The 25,201-nt window shown below is 35.8% G+C and overlaps 1 protein-coding gene across 6 annotated transcripts in view; it reads left to right on the forward strand.

Annotated features, from left to right (window-relative positions):
• Positions 1-24,908, forward strand: part of MAPK8 (mitogen-activated protein kinase 8) — a 57,106-nt gene extending 32,198 nt beyond the window's left edge. For 2 of the 6 annotated variants that reach the window (XM_085324798.1, XM_085324799.1), the window contains exons 6-12: positions 4,174-4,339; positions 9,633-9,704; positions 11,700-11,882; positions 14,093-14,217; positions 15,178-15,241; positions 18,513-18,590; positions 19,640-24,908. In XM_085324798.1, the coding sequence (XP_085180924.1) occupies positions 4,174-4,339; positions 9,633-9,704; positions 11,700-11,882; positions 14,093-14,217; positions 15,178-15,241; positions 18,513-18,590; positions 19,640-19,785 (834 nt within the window). In that variant the 3' untranslated portion in view covers positions 19,786-24,908. Of the gene's footprint in view, positions 1-4,173; positions 4,340-9,209; positions 9,282-9,632; positions 9,705-11,699; positions 11,883-14,092; positions 14,218-15,177; positions 15,242-18,512; positions 18,591-19,634 lie in introns of all 6 variants that reach the window. The other 4 variants (XR_014898208.1, XR_014898209.1, XM_085324800.1 and 1 more) reach the window with 4 other exon arrangements.
• Positions 24,909-25,201: the final 293 nt, after the last annotated feature.

A 25,201-nucleotide genomic window follows, 5' to 3' on the forward strand; every position in this document is an offset into this window, starting at 1 on the left:
ATACAGCTGCATGTCACAAAGCATTCATTCGGATTGCCTTCAGGCAGAACTGACTACCACCTTTAAATAGCGTATATGTGTTGCAATGCAATCAAGAAGTTCAGAATTTAAGATCTCCTATTCAAGTTCAGCATCTCTTTTATGTTTCTGTGTAGTGTAAAGATTGCTTGAGATTACCTATATATACTTATTATAACTGTTCAAATATACTTTCTGTTATTCTTGGAATCTGTAAACTTGTATTTTTGTGATGTTATTTTTTTCACTGTAATTTTTATAGAGAGAGTTTTCATCTCTGAAAGGATGCAGAAGAAATAGTTAAACCTATTAATTCATGATACTTTTGTCTCAGTCAGTAGCATGTGGTCTTCCTCAAGGATGATGTAGACAGCAAAGTAAATCACGAAAGGCAATTCCGATTGCTCCAGCAGGCGTTGTTGTGTTGTGGTGCCGCAGTGGGGGTTATTCCATAGCCTGCAAGCTGCGTCTGACAGTATCGCACTCCCTTTCAGTATGCTGTTTGTCCCTCAAGGGAACTGGGATGATTGTTTGAGTAGAGGATGTCCTTTGAACAGCCAGACACTGTTTCTTTTTTGCTCAGCTAGCTCCAGTGCTCATCTGTCACCACTTGCCAGTGAAGAGCACAGGGAGGGAAGGTGAAGGCATGTTTCCTGCTTGAGTGCAATCTGCCCTGCGACGTTTGTGTTTGCTGGGAGAGGGAGGGATAGCCAGAAGTGTTACCCAATGGCAGGCATTGCATCCTGCTTCCTGGTCTGCGAGTGGGCATTCAGACAGGTCAGTGGGCTGCTGGCATTATTTTGGGAATGTTAGACAAAATTGGATTTCTTATCGCAGTTGTGATACTGTATTGCATATGGCTGATATTATGCAGCTCTTTGTGTCCTAATATACATGTGTTTAAGGGTTCTGAAATAAAGCGTTTGTACAGAACTTGACATTTTCTGGTCTCTTGAATAATTAGGTGTGCGGGTTTGATATTACAGATTTTCCTAGGCCTTTTTTTATGTTGAAAAGATGGCCTATTTTATGGACGTGTTTGAGCTAGTAAGAGTGTCTCTTTCTGTGGACTTCAGTGGTGGTAGGAGGGAGCTTCTATAACTTCATTTGCTTCAAGAACAGTTTGAACATGAACAAATGGAGACATTTATATGTTTTTAGAAAAGAAGTAACTATTATGATAGTTGTTGTTAGGTAGGAGTACAACAGGAGCTTTGAGGGTAGAATGCCTGCCCTTGTAAATATGGGTGAAGTTTTTGAAATGCTTCATAGTGTGCAGTAATACTAAGTTTAAGAATAACGTATTGTAATGAGATTGACTACCGATATACTTTCTGTGTCAATAGTAACATATGTATGCATGAGTGCTTTTGAAGGGCATGGGCAGATACATTTCACTTACATGTCCTCATGATAGATTTTTGTCTGACAGCCCTTTTCCTGACTTAGAAGATTCAGTCTGTTCTAGCACAATGGTTGCATTATTTACCTGCAGTATGTTATGCCTTTACACTCAAAGATGCAGAGTGTCAAAATTTGTTCTGTCTGTGGAACAATTAAAAGAAAACTCTGAAGAAGAGGGAGATGTCCTGGAAAAGGGGACATACTTCACCTGGAATGTATGTGACTGCAATAGTAACTTTTTGTACCACTCTGTTGGGCTTTAAGCAGCACTACCTTTAATGACTAAAGCGAATTGATTTGTTGAAACTATATTCCTTAAACTGTGTCTGCCCTTGGAGAATTCTAGGTGTTGGTCTAACATACTTCTTGAGTCTTCTCTTAAGTTTTGAGCCTTTTTTTGTCAGTATTTTCATGTGTTTTTTAAGTGGGTTGTTCAACTTTTCAGATAGCTACGATATCTTAATATCTCAGTAACTGGCTTTAACAATGTTGATAAATGAACCTTGTGGTATTCAAAGCATTTTGTGGAGATGGAATCTCCAGCAAGTTCAGAGATATATATGCGTTCATTTCCATTTGCACTCAGAGAAGGATGTCTAATCAGAGTTGTGCCTCACTGACTCGCTGAAGGACACGTTGTGTCATTAGTCTTGCATGGAGGCTCTGAAACCTTGTTTTCTCCTGTCTACTTTTGAATGCTTAACAAAGGTGCCTAATTGTGAAAGCCCATCATGCAAATCTTTCTATAGAAAGAAACTTCTTCAAAAAATGATTTAGCCCATGTAATGGTAATGAATTACTCTTCAGAGATGCCTCTCTCATGGCAGACTCCCCATGAACCACACAGGGAGATTCATCTCTGATTTTAAACATTAATATTTTAAATGTTTAAGATTAAGTGATATATGTTCTGCTATAGATTCTGAATATATTTGTACAGCCCAATTAACTTAATCACTCTTACAGGAGCTTTTGAGTTCTGATTTATTTAAAACATATTGCCTCTGTATGAATTTGGAATGCAGTTTAAGTCAGTGCTAGCCTCTGGCCTTTTTAAGGGCACGAGTTTTGTATACCAAATTCCTGTATTCCAATATGTTTCTAGGCTTCATGACAACCATGTAATGTTCAGAAATTAAGGATGGACAGTAGTTTGTAAGCCCTTGCTTTTTGTTCTCATAGGTATTTTTCCTCTTGTGAAGGGAAGATGTCTTAACATTTTCAGTGTTAATCCTGCAGCTTTGAGGAGGATAAATGTGATTAATGTCATGAGCATGCACCTGAGATTCTATAGTGAACACCCTCCAAATAATACAAATGTGCGAAAATAAAGCTGATAATAAATAGGACTATAGCAGAAACAGAAATATGCATATTAAATAGCTGAAATGTGTTACAACACTTGAACTTATTGATTGCATTTGAGAATCTTTTAAGCCAAAGTTGTCTGCAAGGTTTCTTTGTTTATGATTTGGAAGTGTGTGTGTGTGAATATGTAAGTGTGCAAGAATTTAATTGCCCATTGCAATTCTATTGTTCAGGAACTCTTTTCTGTGGTTTCCTCTCTGTGTTTAGTGCGGCTTTCTTAGCTTTCTGAGGGGCTTGCTGCAAGCCATACAAAGCCATACAAATTAAAACCACATACATTTTGCAGATGGTTATGTTTAAGTCTTTATAAAATAGTGAATGGCAGGCCAAGTAATCAGATGCCTGCCTCAAATGCTAGAGTCCTGTGTGAAATCTTGTTGATAGGTTGTAGGCAGAAAGGATCCAAGCTTATCTCTGATGGTCTGACTGCTATGAATGATTTTATGATGCATTTTAAGACAAAATTGTTCTAAAGTTGCTGATAATATTTGCTCTGTGACATTCAGATGTATGTAAGATCCTGCTGAGATGACAACTGAGTATACCTGTATAGCATCTGTATAAGTAGATATTGCAAAGCCATGAGTGTCAATGTGAATTTAAGATCTTCATAACATTTCCTAGAAGAGGGGGAGAGTAAAAGAGGCAGCAGAAAATTGAAAGGTGGTTTTAGAATTCAAATAAAGAGAATACATTTACAAAATTTCCAATTGAAAAGCTCTGAAAATGTATCAGGATATTTTCCATTCTTATTTTAAAGATTAAGGGCTAATCTCTGGCAGTTTTTCACTGGTGACCTTTTGGGTTTGGTCATCAAAACTTTCTATAGATGTAAACCAAATCCTAAATGGGAAACTTGGTCTCTGTGAGCGTTGATTTTTTTTTCTTGTTGTTGTTTAGAGAAACACCTGCATTGGTTCACAAGAGGTAATGCAGCCTCAGATAACAAAGAAACCTTTCACTTTTTACAATCATGTATTGATTATAATAATTTTTATATTATGATGATTATTGCATCAAGTGAATTCAATAATTGTCATGTTGCCTGTGACCTGCATTGTAGTAATAACTGTCGTTCCAGTGAAGAGTTTCTAGTCCTTTCCTCAGAGCTAACATTTCATACTAACCTCAGTTTATTTCAGACATTGCTAGCATATCTTGTAATACTAGTTGTGATTTCCTTTTTTAATTGTTATATAAGTCTAGAAACACATTAAAGGGATTAACTGTAGTTTGCTGAATGCATATGAGTTAATGCAAGGGGAAAACACTGCAGTTACACAAATGACCTAGTTGTATACGTGGGTTTTAATCGTTTAAAAATGTGAACCATCGAGTACTTGTGTTTGTCTTAGCAGTTGTATCTGATGTTTCTCTTTAAAGGATTTAAAGCCCAGTAATATAGTAGTAAAGTCAGACTGCACTTTGAAGATTCTTGACTTTGGACTGGCCAGAACTGCAGGAACTAGTTTTATGATGACGCCTTATGTAGTGACTCGTTACTACAGAGCACCAGAGGTCATCCTAGGGATGGGATACAAAGAAAACGGTCAGCAAATATAGTCTTTTTTGGCATAGCTTTATTTTTGTTTTGCACACCACATTTTACATGTTAATGTTGTTTTTTTTTTTTCAACCTGTAGGAATTTTATAAATTAGCTAATTAAATTATACTGATTTGTTGCATTTAATAGGAGAAGAAATTGAGGGCCTTGTTTGTTTAAAAATTTAAATAACATACTGAAAGAATAAGCTTCTTGAAAGAATAAGTTTCATCCAGGAAGTACTAGAAACATATTTTCTTAACATCTGCTACATGCATTGATATACCTTCACCTAACTATATTCCTGATGAGGTTGTAAACTATTACTCATTAGTAAATATATATCCTAAATTTAATTTTACATAGCTGTATTCAATATAGCCTTTCAGGATATAAGGAACTTACAGGCCACTCAGACATTAACAAGCTGAGGCCACCCACTGTGGCATTTATTGAAACCAGCTCATTTTAAAATTGTGACACAAAATTCTTGGTTAATGGCACTTGAGAAAAAATGCTTACAGACATTTTCCTTCTCTTCATACCCACTCTGTGGCCCTTCTTCTCCTTGTATTTTATGTTTAAAAAAAAAATAAGGAAGGATATATAAAATTTGAGGGAAAGTTACGTAATCAGGTACTTTACATTCTTCCAAATGGCACATCTGCTGTCCTTTAGGATACAGAGGTAATGTGCTGTTCCTGAAATTCAATTGCAGTAGTCCCAGTTCTGCTGCGATTTTATGGACCCGCTATCACTGTTGTTCAATCCATTCACTCCGTGTTGGCATCCCAGGGAGTCGCAGTGCGCTAAGGTTACCATTTGCTGGAGATATTTTAAACTCAGTATTGATCAGACCTGCTGCAAGCCCTGTGAAATGACATGATGCTTTGCGAGCTGGCTCCCGGTGATCTGAGGTTCAGGTTACAGCCGGGGCTTTAGTCTGTTTTTCAAGATTTTCACTATAATTGGCAAACTTCCCTGGCAACTGCATAACATTAGGGCAAGTGGCTGCAGGCTGTATGGAAACCATAACTTTCAGGAGCATACAGATTCGATATTTTTGTTTGTTTTTAAAAGCCAAGAGAAATAACTCCTGGTGGTACTAACAGTGAAAGACGATAGCTCAAAGAAATGAGAATAGATTTCCCTCCCCGTAGTGGGAGGTTTATATTTTGTCTCTGGATTATTAGTCTGCATAAGAGGAGTATGTGCATTCTTTCAGATGGCTTCCGCAGTTGGCTATTTTTTTATATAACTTAGAAGTCAGAGGTTGAGTGGAGCAAGCCTAAAGTTAGTTTCTAACTGCTGAAGTTTTGCAGACAACTTGTATTGAAGCTTTTTTTTCTTCTTTTCTCCCACTCTCCTTCCCCTCACCCCCAGGCTTTGCATTGACCCAACCTAAATCTGTAGTCTGAATCATACAGATGCCTTACATAAGGAATTGATTTGATGGAAATGTCAGGCTTTCTGATTTAGCTTGCCCAGTGTATGTTTTCATTTACAGAAGTTTGAGGCATTCCCTCCACTAAAATGTTGCTTAGGTAACTATTGGAGATAAATAGATTGTGTTGTAGAGCACCCTGTTATGCTAGAGCCAATCATGTTCCTTAAGCAAGAATGAATTCTGTTTTGCAGAATATTAATTAAAATGTAATTCAGAAATATAGAACATCTTCCCAGAATGTGAATTCATAGTTGTTGGGATGAGAATGACACTTTCAGAGAACTTAAAAAGTAAATTTGTTGGCTGAACTGAGTCAGAAGACAGTCTGGACTTCCGTGTGTACTTCAGTTGATTTTAACTGAAGTGTACAGTAGGGGATATCTAAAAGCAGAAGGAGGGTAAGATTATTAGCAAAACATTATCTAATTGCAAAGTAATGCAGGATGACTCAGTTAGTGAAAGTCATTTAGCAAGTACCAGTCGGTAGGAGAGCACGACTCTTCTCCAGTTAACAGGCTGGCAATCTTTCTGCTGGCTATAATGAGTCAGTAGTGAGAAGGAGTCTGGTTTGCAGTTACCAGGGTTGTCATCAGAAGATTATTTATATCAACTGTTACTCTTCTCAAATGTTTTTTTTTTGCTATAGCTACTTTCTGAGATTTTTACTGTGTGGCTCCAGTGCACTGCAAAGTAGTGCTGCTGAGGGGAGCGAGGCAGGTGGGAAGGATGCACTTAGAATAAGAGTTGTGGGCTGCTCAGGGTCCCCACTGCTCAGCGCTGATGCTTATTCTAACCCTTTAAACCTATGTTTGAATAGAAGGTTAGTATATTTAACTTACAGTTAAATCAAAGGGTCTTTAAAATTGATAGCTAACTGTCAACTGGTTAAAGAGAGACTAACATTTAGTTTAATTGAACAGGGTCATCTGACAGCTTTATCATGCTTTAGTGCCCTTTAAATTTCCCCTTCAAGCAAGATGTGGGAGGGTTGCAATATATGTTTAGGTGATTGAGATATACTGTAGAAAACTACTCTTTTTGCATATAGCATGCATATATGAAATCTTTAATTATTTAAAACTAGCAAAAATCCCAGACAAACTGAAGACAGAGTTAACTCTGCATAGATTTCTGATACTGAAGGGGATAAAACACATTTGGGTGTATCACATTAAGAAACCAGGCCTTGCAAACTCAAGAACTTGAACTTGGTCACAGCAACCAAATAATACTTCCATTGCCCTGCAGTGCAACTGCAAAATTTAAATACAGAAAACCTGTATTCTTAAAATAAAACAACAAAAAGCTGTTTCTGTAGACTGTAGACAGATTATATTAATGAAATGCTTATGTGATCAATATATGGTACTGTAGTAAAGAAGGGTTTGTCTGGGTGCTTTCAGTGTAATTTCTGTACCTTAACATATTTAGATTTATGTGCAGTTATACACCTTATTTTTAGGGAAGAGTTGATAAAAAGCTAGGAAATCCCCAAACCCTCTAAAACTAATTCTTTCAAGTTCCTATTCTGTGCAGTTGTTTTCAACTTCATTTCTATGTAGCATTTTTTTCTTAGAATTACAGAAAATATTAAATTCACATCAAACAGGGTTTTAAAATATTCTCTGTATTACTAACAGTAGAGCTTAAAAAGGATTTTTCAAACCTGTATTCAGGTTTGACTCAGTCTTCTCTAAGAGTATTCAGAAGGGCAGTCCTCTGTGGATAAATTAATTTAGCTTCATAAGAAGTACAGAGACCTTTAAATAGACAGGTTTTGTTTGCATAATAGAAACAACAAAACAAAAGACCTCGGTACACCACAAGTTTGTTTTAAAGGGTGAACAGAGGAATTATGGCTGGTGTTTTCCTGAGACTCTCAATTCATTTGTCTTCTAATGCATGATGAAAAATCCCTGACTCATATTTATTGCTCTTCCCAGGACTTCCCATGCAATTGCAGAAGTGATTTTTTAATATTGGATGCAAACTATTTACAGACGGTTTGAGTATATTTGGTTTGTTAAGGCAGTAGATGATTTTGCAGGTGAAAAAGTCAACATTTAGAATTTTATTTAAATATCCAAATTCAAAACTTGGCCTCTTGTCTTTGAGTCTCTTAGTCAAAGAAATTACGCTTTTCTTAAATATCTGAAAAGAGTTTTTAAAGAAAAAACACCATTAATCATAAAAATAGACAGTCATTTTTTAAATGAACCAGGCCCTTGATTTTGTTAATGTATACGTTAATTTTGTTAATGTATACAACTGTGATTTGCTTTCATATGATTTAAGTACTATTTCAGAGGAACTTTTAAATAAGAGGGGGAGGAATATTTTCAATAAGAAGCAATGTTGTTTGCTTGAATCATTTAAATCCCTCAGAACTTTGACGTGATTTTAATTATACAATTGTTTTCATTTAAATCCTATTTTTTTCTGCTTAATTGAGATACCAATCCTGTGTTTGATACAAAACTGTTTGTAATAATACAGATTCATGATTAAGACTTCAGGAAGACTTTTACATACAGTCAGCGGTATCTCTGAAAGCAACAACAGAAAAATTGGCATACTTCTAAAAAGTAAACTTGTGCATCTTTGATTATGTCTTCTGAGTGATTTATTTTAAAATAATGTAGCAAATATGTATTGTGTACAAAGTTGTTACTGTATGAGTTTTTATTTTGTGTAAGATGTTATTTAAGCATAACTGGAGAAATACTTTTAAACCAGTTATTTTAAGCAAAAGGCTTATAGCAACATACTAATATTGGCATTAAGTAAACCTCTAAAATTCTAAGTGATCTTTTACTGATTGTATTTTACTGATTGCTTTTTATTTAAAAAGAGAGAGAAATGCATGGTAAACTGACTTTAGTAGGAAATACTTGATGGCAAATACTTATTCTTATGTAATAACTAGTTAATTCTGCTCCTAAAAGTATAAGCTATTTAGATGTGCTATATTTTTAAAGGTCAATTTAGTTTGCTGTTTTTGAAATGATTCCTGCATCTGTGATGGAAGTTTGAAGAGATGTACTTATCTTTGCTGCTTCAATTTAGTTTATTGGCAGTGCTAGCTTTGCAAGCCTCAGAACTTCAAGAAGAGCTTTACGCAGCTTGATTCATGCGCATATCTCTCCCTCCTCTCTCCTCCCTTCTCTTTCCTCCCCCTTCTCTTCTCCCCCCACCCCTTTGCTGTAGCACTATGTTAAACGAAAGGCTGATTTTTCTGCCTTTCATTTGAGATAGTTAAATGCTAACCCTTGCATACTGTTTTTAACATGGTTTCATTGATTAATGTAAAGACTTGCTCTTCTTCCTGTGCTGTCTCTGCAATTTATAAGATGCAATCATGTTATGCTTCTTTTAATTTTCAATGACCGTTTGCTTTGCTTTTCCTTCTTTTTGTGCTACAAACATAGTGGATTTATGGTCTGTGGGGTGCATTATGGGCGAAATGGTTTGCCACAAAATCCTCTTTCCAGGAAGGGACTGTATCCTTGTGCTGCTGCAGCAGGTTGAATTAGTTAGGAAGTGATTAACGTTTTTATTAATGTTCTGTGATGAAAATGCACATTGTACAATCTTTTTATTAAAAGGACATGAATTTTTCTTGTGATACACTTAAAAAAATTGTTGAGGTAAGAACTTCGTTTATATTCAGGCTGCACCTAGCAGTAGGACATAGTCTCTGCTGGTCCTGTAGTTAGCACACATTCATCTTCACTCATTTTCATTACACACGCTTTTTATAATCACTTCATGTGTATGTGTGTCTGGATATTTTTATTTATTTTATTTTAAAAACTATCTTTTATGTTAATATCATTGCATTTTGTTTTCAGTTGACATTTGGTCAGTTGGGTGCATCATGGGAGAAATGATCAAAGGTGGTGTTTTATTTCCTGGTACAGATCGTATCCTTACCTTTGGCCTAGGATGTAGTTTTAAGAGGTCAAAAGCTACTGCAGCAGTTCAGTTCCAGATTAAGGTAGTTTTTAAAATACTGTTTTTAAACTGCCTTTTCAAAATACAATTTGCAAGTTTGTGATTTTCATTCCAAGATGTTGCAAAAATGACTACAGTTACACTATATAAATAAAAAAACCAGCAATGAAGATAGCATTAATATGTATTACTGTCCTTAGAGATGAATGCAAACTAAAAAACTCTAACTAAAGATGAACAAAATACCATGTGGGCAAATAGACTTTTTTTTTTCTTTTTCCTTTATTTATTTATCTATTTATTTATTTATTTATTTATCCATCCAATTTAATATAGTGTCTATCATTGCTTTTGGGTGTTGTCACATTTAAGACAGATTATTTTTGCTTTAGATGATGCTTTGGTGATTCACATCAATTGATTTTTTGCGTTGAAGCTCATTTTAATGAAATAATTTATTTATCCTTTTTGGTACCTGAGTGCTTTGGCAGTTATCATTTTTTGTGTTTTACAAAAGATGCTTACAAAAAAAATATCTAACCAGTTAGATGGTTACAGTCTGGAGTTCTATATTTTTATATGCAAAAATGATGCTACAAACACCTTTCAGAAATATCTGGCACTTACGTGTTGCTGTTCCATGAATGGCTTGGCTGTATCTGTGTGGGTTGTGTCACGTTAACAAGACTACCAATGAAGGGTCTGTTGCACACAAATAAGACTGAAACCTCTGGATCTTCAGAAAAATGAGCAGATTTATAGTTTAGTATCTTATTTGCTTTACTGGAAGTTAATCTCAAGTTTCAGTTAGATGCCATGAGAAATCTTTCCTGGTTTTGCTGCAGGTTGATTGCTTAATATTGGATACACTACAGTTAGAGATGAAGATTTTGAGGCAGAGAGGATCCAGGGAATCGTTACCTTCACGCACATCTGTCATTGCATTGGTTGTGCTGTACCTAGCTTTATAAATCTGCTTTGCTAGTGTAGATTTTTAGTTTAGCCTTAATACCGTGCAGTGGTGATACTTTTGGCAAGGTCTGTGCAAAATCACAGTAAAAGAGCTTTAAAATCCTGATGTAAAGGTCTACTGTTCAGAAGAACGTAAGAGAGGGCCTGCTGGCTTGGACTGAAGGTTTGGCCTGCCCGGTATGCTGTCCTTGACAGTTGCCAAAAAGAAACAGTTGGGAAGAGTGTGAGTGAGATAAGCATATCTAACTCCACCTGCATTCTCTCTCAGTATCTAATCACCTGCAACTAAGAATTCCTGAGCCAAACAAGGCTTTTTTATATTCACATCTACTGGATTCTTCTGCAAGTTCTGTAAACTTATTAATTAGGATGTGCATTACGTGTCCTTCAAATCCTTTAACTTCTGCATTGAAGCCTTTTGTAGAATTCTCATTGACTTGTGGGGGCCAAAATTTCAGCCTTTATGGGCCCCCAGTGCTCCATGTTGGTTGTCATTCGTGAACAATTACTGACTTGTTGGAGTCCAGAACTTGGCTAAGGTGTCTGGACTAGAACAGAGAACAAAGCACCTATACATGGTAATTCTCTCGAGTGCCTTAAGGATGTTTAGTAGCTTGATTACTGTGTAATACATGTTTAGATCAAAAAGTGAGTTCTTCTTGAAAACTCCTTTAAAAAAAGCAAAAAACTTTATTTGGTTTTATTAAGTAAATTATACGAGTCTTTTCATTTGCTCCATTTCTTAGAAATACATCCTTTGCCAGTTGATTCTTATGATTTTGAGTACAGTTCATGCTGGCTTGATTACTCTTCATAGTCTTGCGTGATTTCACTGTTTTCTCTTAAGAAAGTGGTCCTAGTTAATGATGATGATGAACCTGTTATTTTATTATAATCTGGTATGTTTTTTCTCTGTTGGATATTTCATACAGTTTAAACATAACTTTTTAGCTGAATATTAGACACTGTTTTTCTTAGCTGCGTAACCTTAGATATTGATCAATGGAATAAAGTTATAGAGCAACTAGGAACACCATGCCCTGAATTTATGAAGAAATTGCAGCCAACAGTCCGAACTTACGTGGAAAACAGACCTAAATACGCTGGATATAGTTTTGAGAAACTCTTTCCAGATGTCCTTTTCCCAGCTGATTCTGAGCACAATAAACTTAAAGGTAAGGTCTATCTTTTGTATGTTATATATTTCAAAAGTTTTTAAACTGTGTCATATTAAACAGAAATAGAGCCTGTTTTTGTCCACTGTAAAATCATCTCATTGAGGATTTAAATGTCACAGTGTTTTCAATCATAGGAGTGGATGGAGGTGCTGGGGTATACTTACCTCCACTTTCTCATCCCCTCTGAAACAGCTCCTGTTCTGTCACTGCCTTTATAAAGAAAAGTAAATATATTCGTCTCAATGACAGGTATCAACTTGGCAGAGAAAAGTAGGGGAGGATGGAACAGAAGTAATCTATCTAGAGCAATTTTCATTCTTTAGACATGAAAATAAAGTTTTTATATTCATAATACATAAATATTCTTTAGTTAATGAAATAACTTACTGGTTCTAAAAGACAGCTGCTCAATAGGCTGTCACAGGCTCACCACAGTTTCTGTGGCCAATAGAGTTTATGTGGGGAAAAAACAATTGACGCTTAGAGAGGGACTGTAGGTGCTTGTCCATCACTATTCCAGCCAAGGCTGCACTGACAGCAGGGTCATATTTCAGGTACAGATGTCATGCCCTCTGGCAGCTTTGAAACGGGGTGGTATATGCTGAAAACACACAGTGAGGCAGGTCTGTTCCCTTTCCCGGCTATAACCATGGTAATACGCTGCTTGACGGCACAGCAGAATTCATGGAAAGAAAATTAGGAACTGCAGATGGTTAGGACTCGCCTCTCTGTATTTAAGCTTCTAAGATTTATTTTGCAGTTAGGTGTAAATGAAATCACCAGTTATTAAAAATTCTGCTTCTGCATCTGTTCACAATGGGTATCTGTTTTTACTCAAATGCAGTTTATACAGCTTCCCTAATATGCCTTTCTCTAATCATGCTAAGTATTAGATACTGAAAAGATATGACCGTTGTATCCCTCCCTCCCTTCCTCCCCCTTCCCCAAGATTGCCTTCTCTGCTGTATTATAAATCTTTTGCCTATGCTAATGTATCCTTTGAATTGTTCAGAACTTAAAAGGATGCGAGTTCCAGCCATACCTTGAGAGGTTTATACAAAACATATTCAGATTAATATATGCTTTTGGATCATCAGAAACAATCCTCTCCTTCAGTATTTATCATTCAAACACTTCAAAAATGTTATCCCTCTGCTTCTAATCTGGTGAAATGATATTACTTCGTACAACTACTTTCAGTCATCTTAGAGACGATTTTAGCTTTTGGATGAATTTGAACTACGTTTATCCCTTTCAAAAAGGGAATTGAACAAATTAGAATAAGAGTGTGCTGGAGTTGCAGATTTGTAGGATCAGATATAGCAGAGGAATGACTTGATGGCTCTCTGGCATGTTATATAGAAATTTGCCATCCAGCTGACTTACTAGTCTTATATTTAGCTGTCTATAGCCATAGTATTTGTCTTCAGGGTATTAATTTGTATATTTTCCCTTGCTTTTATTGCATTTTGTTTCTTGTGCTTGTTTAGCTTATTAAGGTTTGTTTCTCCTAGCTGGAGTTACTCTATCTCATCTTTCAGCTAGTCTTTCTTTATCTATTATTTGTTTTCCAAACCATCAGCACAGTCATTTTAATTAAAAACAAACAGGCTGAAAATGTCAAACACTAAAACCTGCTAATTTAACTTTCATAGGCAGGTTCTTTCTTTATTTCATTTCTATACGTCAAGCAAGTTTGCCTTAAAAATTGAAATATTTGGCATGATACTGTGCTCTGTTATTCTGAGAAAGAAAAGGAGAAGTTAGGGAAAAAACTTACTAAGGAGGAGGTTTGATCACTGTCCACTACTGCCCATCTCCTTATTTTTTAAACTCTCTGTTGTATAAATTATTTCTTTTATTAGGTATCTGGCTCCTTTTTTCTTTTTTAATTGCTGTTTAGAATTTATAACAACCACCTTGATAAATGCAAAAAATACTGTTGTTGGTCTGTCTTTGCTTGCTTGTAGGACGATTGTGCAGAGTTACTGTTAAACTATTTTCCATGGAAATTGTTATCTTTTTTCCATAGAATACACTTTTTGTTGTTGTTGTAAGGACCACTTTTCTGAACTCCAGATTACATGAGGATTGTATAGATATTAAGTAGTGATTTGTTCACCATGAATCTTTTCCCCTCATAAGCTTGAAAATACTGCATTCTATGTACATGGCACTAGTCTAAATAGAAAATTTCACTTTTACAGCAAGTCAAGCAAGGGATTTGTTATCAAAAATGCTGGTTATAGATGCTTCTAAAAGAATCTCTGTGGATGAAGCCCTGCAGCACCCATATATCAATGTTTGGTATGATCCGTCAGAAGCAGAAGCTGTAAGTTCTTGTTTTAGATCCCCAGTTAGTAAAGTACAGTATGATAGCAAACTTAGAATTTTGATGCTTGCTTTAACTGCTTGAAAGAAGATTATTGCCTGAGCTACACATTTTATTAGAAGCTTAACTGAGCTGTAATCATATTTACTGGCATTGATTGATGTATTTATTAGAACTGTTATAGAACTGGATGCAAACTTGCAGACAGCTGAAGTACCTGTATCTCTGTGTGTGTTTATTTGTATATAATTGCATATAACCTGCTAGACATTTAGTAATGCATCTAAAACTTCTGATACAGAAGTATAATTTACTGAGCTTTATTTATATCCGTGTGAGTTGATTGCTGTTGATAAAATTCTGAGGTGTTTACTTCTGGGCCAGAGAAATACTTCCATTAGTTGTAGCAATTGCAATAAACTAGAAAATAAGTGTTCCAGCAAAATCTGAGTACAAGATCCTGAGTTTTCAAGTTATTGGCCCTAATAACTGATTTTTTTTCTCTAAACCTAATTTTAAGATTATTGATATAAGGTGAGAAAAGCCCTTTTTTTTTTTTTTTTTTTTTTTTTTTAATAGAAAGGTAGTAGGTGATGGCCCACTGAGCCATTTAAGCGCTTGCTTAAATGATACTATCAGAATTCTGCTGATCTCTAAAACTAAAGGGAATATCAGTAATTAACAGTAAATATGTATTAAGGGCTGTTTGGGGCTGGAGACTGCTGTACGTGCAAGCTATTTTACCAGACTGATCATAATAATTATTATGATAGTGTAAATAAATTTGGTAATCAGAACAAGTTTAAAACATGAAGCAGCATCTTGAAAATAAGCCAAACATGACAGAACTGACTGTATGAATCTAAGTAGCTATAGTATTTTAAAATGAGATTGATGCTTTTTTTATTTATTTTCATATCCCTTTTAATTGCTTTATCATGAGTCAATTTTATTTTTCAGCCTCCCCCAAAGATACCAGATAAGCAGTTAGATGAGAGAGAGCACACGATAGAAGAATGGAAAGGTAAGAATAGCATTTTAAGTATAGTAGGGCTTTTTAAAGTAGACCGTGCCCCAAGAATCAGTTATTGACATTCTTCTGAACAACCTAATAATATATGCTTAAACTGCTTGGAAGGGCAGTTTAGGGCAGAATAGACCAGTGCTTCCCAATCTCTTGATCTTTCAGGCCCCTAAAAATTTTCCAGTGAAGGTGTTGAACCTGTGTTAAACGAATTTAAGCTAGCTCAGCTGTAGGTCTGTTCGTTTTACCCACCTTTCACAAACCATGAAGGCACGATTTTAAAGGAGGGTAACTTTTCTGGACAAACTGCTACAGCTGAAAAAAGACTCAAGAGTTTGAGCAATGCAGGCCTGAAGTAGAAGCACTAGTTTGAATGCCATGTGTATTAACAGTGACTGTACTGAATGTAATGCAGTCAGAGGATTTGAGGGCAGGTGCTGTAAGAAAAGTTAATAAGGGACAAAGTGGTGAGCACATGACTGGTGTGGAAATGCTGATGGTTGTCACCTGTGGGATCCTAAGAAAGTACTGGAGTTGAGGTGTCCAAGAGACTGTAATATGACAGGACTGTACCTCTAAGAGCAAGGTTAGTGTTCAGTACTGCTTTAGTATCTATAATTCCTGGTCATATACGAGATATAAAATTCTACTCTGTAAAGGGAACATCTGTAAGGTTTTGTGCTTGATTTTGAAATTGCTTCTCAATGTTTGGTGTTGCTGCAAAGGTTTTGGTGCTAAGAGAAAATGCAGCTTGCTCTACTCATGATAAATTTAGTCCAGATTGCTTTAACTTGAACCTCCAAACCAGCCCAAGCATAAAAGCTTACTGGCTCTTCCTATGGTGCATTAAGACAAAAGATTGTATTTTCTTTCTGGAATGCTTATGTGAAAGACTCCGAAGCCCTCTGAGGTGTCTCTGTTCTTGGTTTTCTTTCTCTTCCTTCCCATCCACCCCCAAAATGCCAGTGTGTATTCACAGAATTTGTGGGAGTAGATTTTCTGTATCCTAAGGAACTGATACTGCTTTGACTTCAGTTATTTGACTGATAAGATGATGTTAGCTTTTGATGTATTGTAATCTGTAACTTTTTTATAACCTCCTGTATCTCTTGGACTTTAAGGAGGTGTTAGACAGTCACTGCACTTTAAGTACCTGTGGAAATTTCTTTTAAGATAAATGATATTCTTTCTTCCAGTGGAGATCCTTTATAAATGTATTATTTGTATCATATGCTTTCCTTTGTTGCTACTGACTAGTCAGAAGAGAGAATAAATTTTATGACATGATAATTTTTCAGAAATTAAATATTATTTTTATGTTAGAGCTCTGTTTAAGTAAATGGTAGAGCTACTGTAAGAATGCAAGCTTTCATAGCCACCTCTAAAAAGTGTCGCTCCCTTATTGTCACCTACTGTAATAGACTAAGCACTAAAAAAAAAATTTTGTTTGCTTTCTTTGCTTAAAGTCTGCAGATAGTGAGCATGCCTTCCAAGGTCATTCCAAGGACCACTGCAGTCCTTAATTTTATAATTTAGCATATCAGAGGATTTAGTGTGTTCGATAATTAGTACTGGTTATTCTTTAGTGAAAGGCAGAACAAAAACCTGAATTCTTTATTACATTTTTCACAGAGATCAGAGCAGCTGTGTGGCTGTTCCACTGTGGGGCCAGATGCTCATTCTTGAGAGCCTGTCTCTGATACATATTTCAGTGCCTTAGGCAAGATAATGCTCAGTTAGTATAAGTGAGCTTTTTTTATTTAGGTGGTTTGCTTACTCTGTCTCAAGTACTTTGGTTCTCAGTGGTTTAAGGCTTTTAAATAGGATTAGTAGTAACATTGAGCTTGGGTGTATCTGGAGAGCTGTGCAGGCTATAAATATTGCATTTAAGCAAGAATTTAGTGCATTGAGCACTCTAATACATTGTAGTAAAATAGTTTAGGAAAGGATATTAGGCCTGCATACCCTTTCCTTCCCCAGAGGGAAACAAATAGGGAAAATGTTTCATAGATCGTTTTTGACAAAATTTCAGTGTGCTAGCTGATAGTGTCCTTTTGGACCCAAGGGCTGTAAAATCTAGTACTAACACACTTTTAAATCACTTCCTATTACAGACTGTATTTTAATCGTAAAGGCAGAGTTGGAGAGAATGGTGGAAGTTCTGTCACCACCTTCCAGTGTGAAGTTTTTTCCCCTTGGAAGCAAAAAATACACTTTATGGTGATTTGGACTTTAGATGTTATTGCTGAAGAAATTTAGTAGCAAATGTGTCTTTGGGGGATTGCAGTGCTGTTGGGGCTTGTTTGTTTGTTCTTTCCTCCCATCTTTCTAGTAGCGTGTGGTCTGGCCTCTCCTAAGGAAACTGATGCTTGCCAAAACTATCTTGGTCAGTTACCATCTTTGGCAAAAATCTTTAAGAAAAAGACAGACCAAATTCTAAACATTTTCAGTTTCTTTCAAAGATTCAGACTGCCAACTCATGGAAAAAATAATAGCTGTAGTAAGTGGAATTGTTTTTTGAGATAAGAAAGAATTAGTGGAGGAGCTAAGAAAACTTATCCAAAGCAGCTACTTTTCCAAAACATTGCCTAGAAAATTTGTAGGTAGCTGTGATTTTTGAGGTGCCAGTTATAAAATATATTAGCACAACTTGCTTATTAGGTGGGAATTTTACACTACAGGTGGTTAGAAGACTTGTTCAGAGAAGCTATATTCAGCTGCCCTCATCCTAGCTGGGAAGAGTTTGGCTCTCCACAAGTGATTCTTGAAGGAATGAAGCTGTGTATGTGCAGCTACAATAAATTCACAGGGGCTACAGGTTTTTGGCAGTGTAAGTTAGAATACTGCCAGGTAGTTGGACCATGCACTTTAGCATGGTGTCAGTGTATGAAGTTCTTGATGGTCTGTTGCTTTGAAGAGTGCAGATCTAGTTCATCTCTACCGAAGAAGCCACTGATAGTAACTGAGTGGTCATTATGACTCAGTTTCACCTCAGGTCCCCAAGCAGCATGGACAAAAGAGACTGAGTCAGTATGTTCATGAGAGTGCAAGGCCATTGTACCTCCAACAGAAGAGAATTGTACATTGTTATATCACTTTATATTCATTCTTTTTCCAGTATTTCTGTAACCAGTGGTGTGTTGTTCAAAACTAATTCCAGACAGTAATAAACCTATGAAATTTAAATGTACATTTTAATAAGGGTTTAATTATCCATTGAGCTTTGAATTTGCAAATTTCATTTTTCTACCTTCCCTTCCCTGTATTTCAGAGTTGATATACAAGGAAGTCATGGACCTGGAGGAGAGAACCAAGAATGGGGTTATACGTGGACAACCACCCCCTTTAGGTTGGTTACAATAAAAGCACAGTACAAAGCTATATTAAGTTGTAGGTCAGGAGGCAGTAAATCCATCTTGAGATATCTAAGAGTAATGTAAAGTATGACTCTAATGACGTGTAAGCTCTTGAATTCTCTTTGAGATCATGCTTATTTGAATGGTATGGATGGAGTTGACATTACTTTGGGAAATATCTCGTTTTATTAATATGGTAATCTCCTGTGTTGTTGTCCGCATATAACTGGTGCTTCATTTTTTTCCTCAAGAAATGTCCAGGTATATACTGGTACTTTGTTGCTGTAATCTGGTTGTTCTTGGTTAGATGTGTGACTTGCAGCTGGTGTAGTATCACATAATGATATAACCACTACTTACATCTGTTAAATAATGAAACAGGATTTGTAGCTTGTCTGCATTGATTAATCATTCTAAACAAGGAGGAATATTATGAAACACTTAAACTGTTGCTGAATTTTGAAGCAAAATGTGAGCATTAAGTGACCATTGATAAACTCCATTCGCACTTTTGAAAAATGGTGGAAAGAGCTGGACAGCTGTCGCTGACTCAGAGTTCACAGAAGCCCGGAGCTTGGAGGAGCAGTGCATATCTCAAATTGGATGTAAGCAATGTGGCTGAGCACCAGTCAGTTTCCAGCCTGAATGGGATGATCTCCTGGAAAAACAGGCCCCTTTTTCCTTTACCGAAATATGTAGGTATATTCTAGCTTTGGATCTCAACATTTAGTAGGATATCTTGGCCGTGGCTTTATGCAGTATTGTTTCTGCTTGTGATTTTTAGCCTTCAGGATTAACATTTATATTAATCGAATAGGTATTCTGTGAGTTCTGTCATTCTTGAGATACCATTTATGACTTGAGCCCCACATAAAAGAATTGTGAATTTTATTTACTTTGACAGTAGATTGAGACACATTTCTTCAAACTTGCTGATCAACAGGGAAAAGTAATGACTAATAGGAGGAGACAGACTAATGCAAGTACTGAGCCATGCAACTGTATCTGCAACTGATTTGCTGTTTTGTTTCTCATAGCACAGGTGCAGCAATGATCAATGGCTCTCAACATCCATCTTCATCATCATCTGTCAATGATGTGTCTTCAATGTCAACAGATCCAACATTGGCCTCTGATACAGACAGCAGTCTAGAAACATCAGCTGGACCTTTGGGTTGCTGTAGATGACTACTTGGTCTTTTGGGGGGTGGGAGGGGAGGGGTCCTTTTAGTCATTGATAGGGCACCTTTAAGAGTTGGTGGTATTTTTGAGTGTTTTTTCAAAAATAATCGTAGGATTCATCATAAAGTGCTGTAATTTTAAACTGTAAGTTGTGTTAAAAGCAGCCACTTCTTTTTTTTTTTTGCTGTAATTAACTCTGTAAAATATTAAACTTGATAATTTTTATTGTGGTTTTAAAATCTGCATATTTGCTTTACTATTATGCTGCTGATTTTTTTTACTGAATTTGTAAGATTTGTTTTTATCAAAGCACATATTAATGTTGTCATTACCATATCATGAATTATTTAAGATTTTATAGGTTTTCAATTTTTTAAATTAGAATTTTTTCCAGATGTTTTGTTCATGATATCCTTCAAGGTTTTATGCTTGGTCATATATCCGTATCTAGGTGGAGAGGGAAAGAATTCAGTGTAGCCAGCTGTAGTTTTGGGTATACTACTGTAGTGCTGGCAGTGAATAAAATCCTCTTATTTTGGACACTTGCCTATAATATTTCAGTAAAAGCAGCAATTAGTAAATTTTGTTAGAGAAACAGTATACAACCCTTTGCAAATTAACCTCATCTGAATGGCTTTCCAAACTTAAGAAAACAAAGCATATCTTCAAAACTGCAGAAATTTCTAGCCTAACAAAGGCATATGATGTTTTCTGCAGAATTATGGCATGCCAGATCTTGTGATCACCATAAAACAAGAGGATACTTCATGAATAATACACTGCAATGCAAATAAACTGTTTACTTCTAGCTTGTAGCCTGTCTTTGTACACACAAAACGAGGTGTATCCAGAATGTCTAGACTGTCAACAGGGAAAACGAGTATGCTGTAGCTATACTTCCATGTAGTATGTGATTCTTGGGAGTTTAGTTTCGTACTATTTTTTTTTTTTTATTAAGGTGAGTACGTTTTGAGGGAGAAGTAGGAGTGGTAAGAATGCAATGGGGCAAAACTACAGCCATTCTTTCAACAGCAAAAGTAACTGATTGCTAAAAACCATTAAGCGTTAGAATGACCTCAGGATGTAAGATTTCTGTAGCTAATGCATTAAATGAGCAATATATGCCATCCAAAGGAGGGGGAAACAGTGCTATATAAATTAGTATTTATTTCTTTCACTTCACCATGAGACCGATGTAGCAGAAATCTTAATAATGGTTCATTTTAAGTCGTAAATATTCTGCAGTTTTCAGCACTGAAGCTCCAGGTTTCAATACACTTTTTAAACAAAAGATATATTGAAATATGTAGAACAGTTACTAAATAGTCATGTAAAATGGTGCTGCTCCTCACAGAAATATTTTAACTGTTTACATTTTATGATTACATAATTATTTATGTCTAATTGACTTAAGTTTATGTATGAGTTAAACAATCATTCAGAATTTATTCCTTTAGAAAATGCAGATTTCTAGTGAACCTAGGCTGTATAATTGATTGCCTTGTGTAGATGCATATTTTGTGTAGTGAATTAGAATGTGAAGAGGAATTTAAATTAGTGATACTCACAGAAATGAGCCTAAAAAAATTCAGAAGTCTTGCCAGGCACAGAGCATAAGCAAATAATATGACTGGATGTGGCGGTCATCTAGGAGGAATGACTGATGCTCTTCAGTGTTTCCTCTGAGTTTATTGGGTAAAATTAGTATCTTTTTGAGGTTGTTATTGAAAGAGGAAAATTTGCCTTTACAGTATGTTTCAGAAAGGTATAAGTGATAGTAATGCTTTCAATATCTAACAGATGTCTTTTTAAAAAAAAATACAGGATGACAAGGAATGATAATGTCTCAAAGATGACTAAATTGATAAACTGCACAGTTGTTTTCCTGGCCTGGCTAGACTGCTGGTAAGTGATATGTGCGTGTAATTTTGCTCTCCTCACTTGTATCGGATATTTCAGTATTACCTTTCTAAACCACATTAGTTATGGCAATTATTTTTACAAGTTCCTGCCAAATTGTATATTACCTCAGAATAGGTGGGACATGTTTGGATTCATCTAGCACTGGAACGTAGAAAATCTGCTCATGTTGAACAGAGACCAACAGAACAGTCTATTTTGTAATTTTTTATCAAATATTAAGCTGTGAATTAAGCCACAATTTTGGGGCATACAACACTACTACATTGTTATACAAGGTCAAATGATACTCTGGTTAACCCAGTATAGCTAAGTTAATACTGACAGAATTGACTTCTGATACTTATAAATGTTGTTAAGAAGAAAATTTGGTAAATACCATTCGTATTTAAATTGATTTTGGACCCATCTGGATTGCAGTGGTAACTGAAATATTTTGATACTTTAAAATCATTTTGGTATCACTTTCCAGTGTCCTAAAGAAAATATGATTTAAAATGAACATTGAATGAGAGAGTTACTCTTGTTCTTTTTTTCTTATAACCTACAGGTTGAGTCTAGCCTTTTCACCACTGTGTGCTAGCAATAGTAACTTCATTGAGTTGATAAGCTATAAGGAGAATTGAGCTTTGTTCTTTTTAAGGTAGGACTGATGAAGGTATGAGGCTCTCCAGAGCAGTCCTTGGTGTGAAGAAGTGAGCTGTTGTTGAAGAGGTTATATTGGTAAGGTCAGAGCTTTGCCTGTTGGAACCTGTACTTTGTTTTTGGCACCATCTTCATTTTGCAGTTTGTTGTATGTTATGCAAATTAAAGTCATGGCAAAGTTCAAAGGCAAGCAAATCACATTTCTAGTAACCAAGTTATCACAACAGTAGGCTCTACTTAACTTCCCATTTTATTTTTTGAAATATAAAATGATTTCAGGGAAACACCATCACAAACAGTAGACAGGTGGGTAGCTAGAGTTCAGCTATCTTAGTCTATTGTTCTGTTGTTCACTATTATACTATCTAATACATTGTACAGTTTTATTCTTAAATTATTATTCAGCTTTATTTTATTAGATGGACTTTGTTAAAGTGCATGCAAATTCCCACTTCTAGAGCCAATCCAATCCATTGAAGTTGGTAGTGAATGAATTAGTGAGCTATGTCTGATCTCCTATGCCAGTTGAGCTTTAATTCCCACCTTCTCTGGTCAGCTGCAGCAGGCATAAAGGGCATTCCTCTTGTTTTGTAGCAGCAGGTGCTTTAAGATTTTTAAACAGACTGAGGAAGAGAGGAAGAAGTTAATACTGTGTGCTGTACCTTTACTCAGTGAGGTCATTGATTCAAGACAGGAGGGTCACATTTGAGGGGTTTGCGTGTGTTTGCACATTTGAGCAGCTGGACTATCAAAGCAGCACTGAGCAGTTCAACAGCCTGAGACTAGCCTGACTGCCCAGCTCCATTTTGCTCATTCTGCTAAACTGAATAGTGCTGTGTCTATGCACACTGCATAGGCAGTCTGCAGCCTGGGTGTTCAGTTTAGAAGCGCCTTACTGCATATAAGTAAGTGATACTGTCTTTTTGATAAGAAATCCTGCTAGATACAAAGATGATAGCAGCATAAATTGCCTGTTAACACACATGCAAACACACACAAATTTCTTAGGCTATAGTGTGTTTATTTGTGGCAGTTGTGGCAATGGCACCCTCTACTGGCTTAGTGTAAAAAAAAGAATGTTACTGACGTATGGGTTTGTTTTATGGAAGATTGCTTCTTTCAAGACAGAAGCTATTCAATTAGAAAGCAAAAAGCTAAGCTCTTTGACAGACATTTGCATTATTATAATGATCCTGCATTAATGTATGTGGCATTCATCACAACACTGGATGAAGAAAAAAACAACCAAAAAACTAGTACAAGAGAATAGGTTTCTACCCATACAATAATACAAAACATCTGAGATGATTAAACATTTCCCAATTAAGTTTATGGGTAAACTGGGAAAGAAGGTTCAGTTCATCCTTGGTCTTATTGTTTAAATATCTAAAGACAGTGAATTACTGTTCCTAGATATATTTTTACTTGCTGTTGACAGCAGCTCATTCATGCTGTTACATTTTATTTTCCTACTGATGATTTGATTTACCTGCTTTGCCCTACATATTTAGTTTGATGATTAGGGTTGAAGCAGAGATGTCTGCATTTTTCATTAGAATTAAAAAGAAGGTTTTAATAGAGAAATGTGGTGAGACTCAACTGCCTATCCAGCTTTTTCAATTCATTTAATTTATTCTTAGTTAAGGGCACTGGATAAAAGTGATAATGTAAGTAAGTAAGTAAGTGATCTCTTTCCCTTCCTTCTCCTCTTCCTTAGATCTCGCTGCATTACAGAAATGTGTTATGAATCAGATCACTTCACATGGTGTTTCCACTTTCACAGTTAAAAATTTAAGCTAGGTTTTTTCTCGAACTACCTCACACAAACTTTCTACGTTTAAGCAAGCAAAGCTAACCCTTGCTATTGGAACTACACTGAATGTGAAATAGAAAAATACACTTCCTTTAGAAAAACCTATTGGTCAAGGTTGAGACAATATCAGTAAGTATGTTTCTTATATATTTCACGTAAGATATTCATGTGTAATATATAGCTCGTGTACAATAATGTACATCTAGAATATTGTGTTAGCTGTAAATTGGTGATTTTATTATTGTAGTCTGGTTTTGTAGGTAAAATAGCTTACTAGTAACGTCAGCTCATCCTTTACATTTTACAAAAGGAATAATTCTTGGTAAGCTTTGCATACAGATGAATTACTTTTGTAGGCCCAATATCTAGTCTATTTTTGAGAGTTCTTTAACTTTTATTACTAAAGTTGAGAAAAAAGACATAGTTATTGTGACCATTTCTCTTGCCCCTTTTGAAGTATATTCTTAATTTTATTTTGTTGCAAGAAATATGAAGGAAAAGACACACCATTAAAAATATTGGGAAAAACTGTGATTTTTTTTTCTTCCCCACATTTGATACCTTTTCCTGCTTTTCCTTTATTCCCTCCAAATAAGCAGTTGGTGGGGCATTACTGAGAACATTGTGTTTTTTTTTAAATCATTCATGCCATAAGTCATTACCTGTGCACCACTGGAATGTATACATTGTTAACTAGTATGTCAATTGGCTATAATGATATTTTAAATAAAAAAGGAAAAATTTGTTTGACCATGATGCATTTAGTGTTTCTTTATTGCTAGATTGGAGCAACACCTCATGGATTTCCTAGTAAGGCTGCAAGTGGCATTTTATTAGCATCAATGCTTCCTGAGAATTTCTCCATTTTAATTGCTATTCAAGTGTCTTGTAAGTTGTGTGGGCTCACCTGTGGGCAGTGACGTGTTTCTTCCATTTCTCCATTCTCGTGAGCATTGGACGTGCCACAGACTGATAACAGCAAGTATGTTTGAGACCACTGGAAAACCAATCTTATTTCTTACTGCCAGCTTTAGCCTAACTTCT

Source organism: Rhea americana, unplaced genomic scaffold (genome assembly GCF_003343005.1).
Source record: "Rhea americana isolate MKP2758 unplaced genomic scaffold, rheAme1 scaffold_93, whole genome shotgun sequence".
Lineage (NCBI taxonomy): Eukaryota > Metazoa > Chordata > Aves > Rheiformes > Rheidae > Rhea > Rhea americana.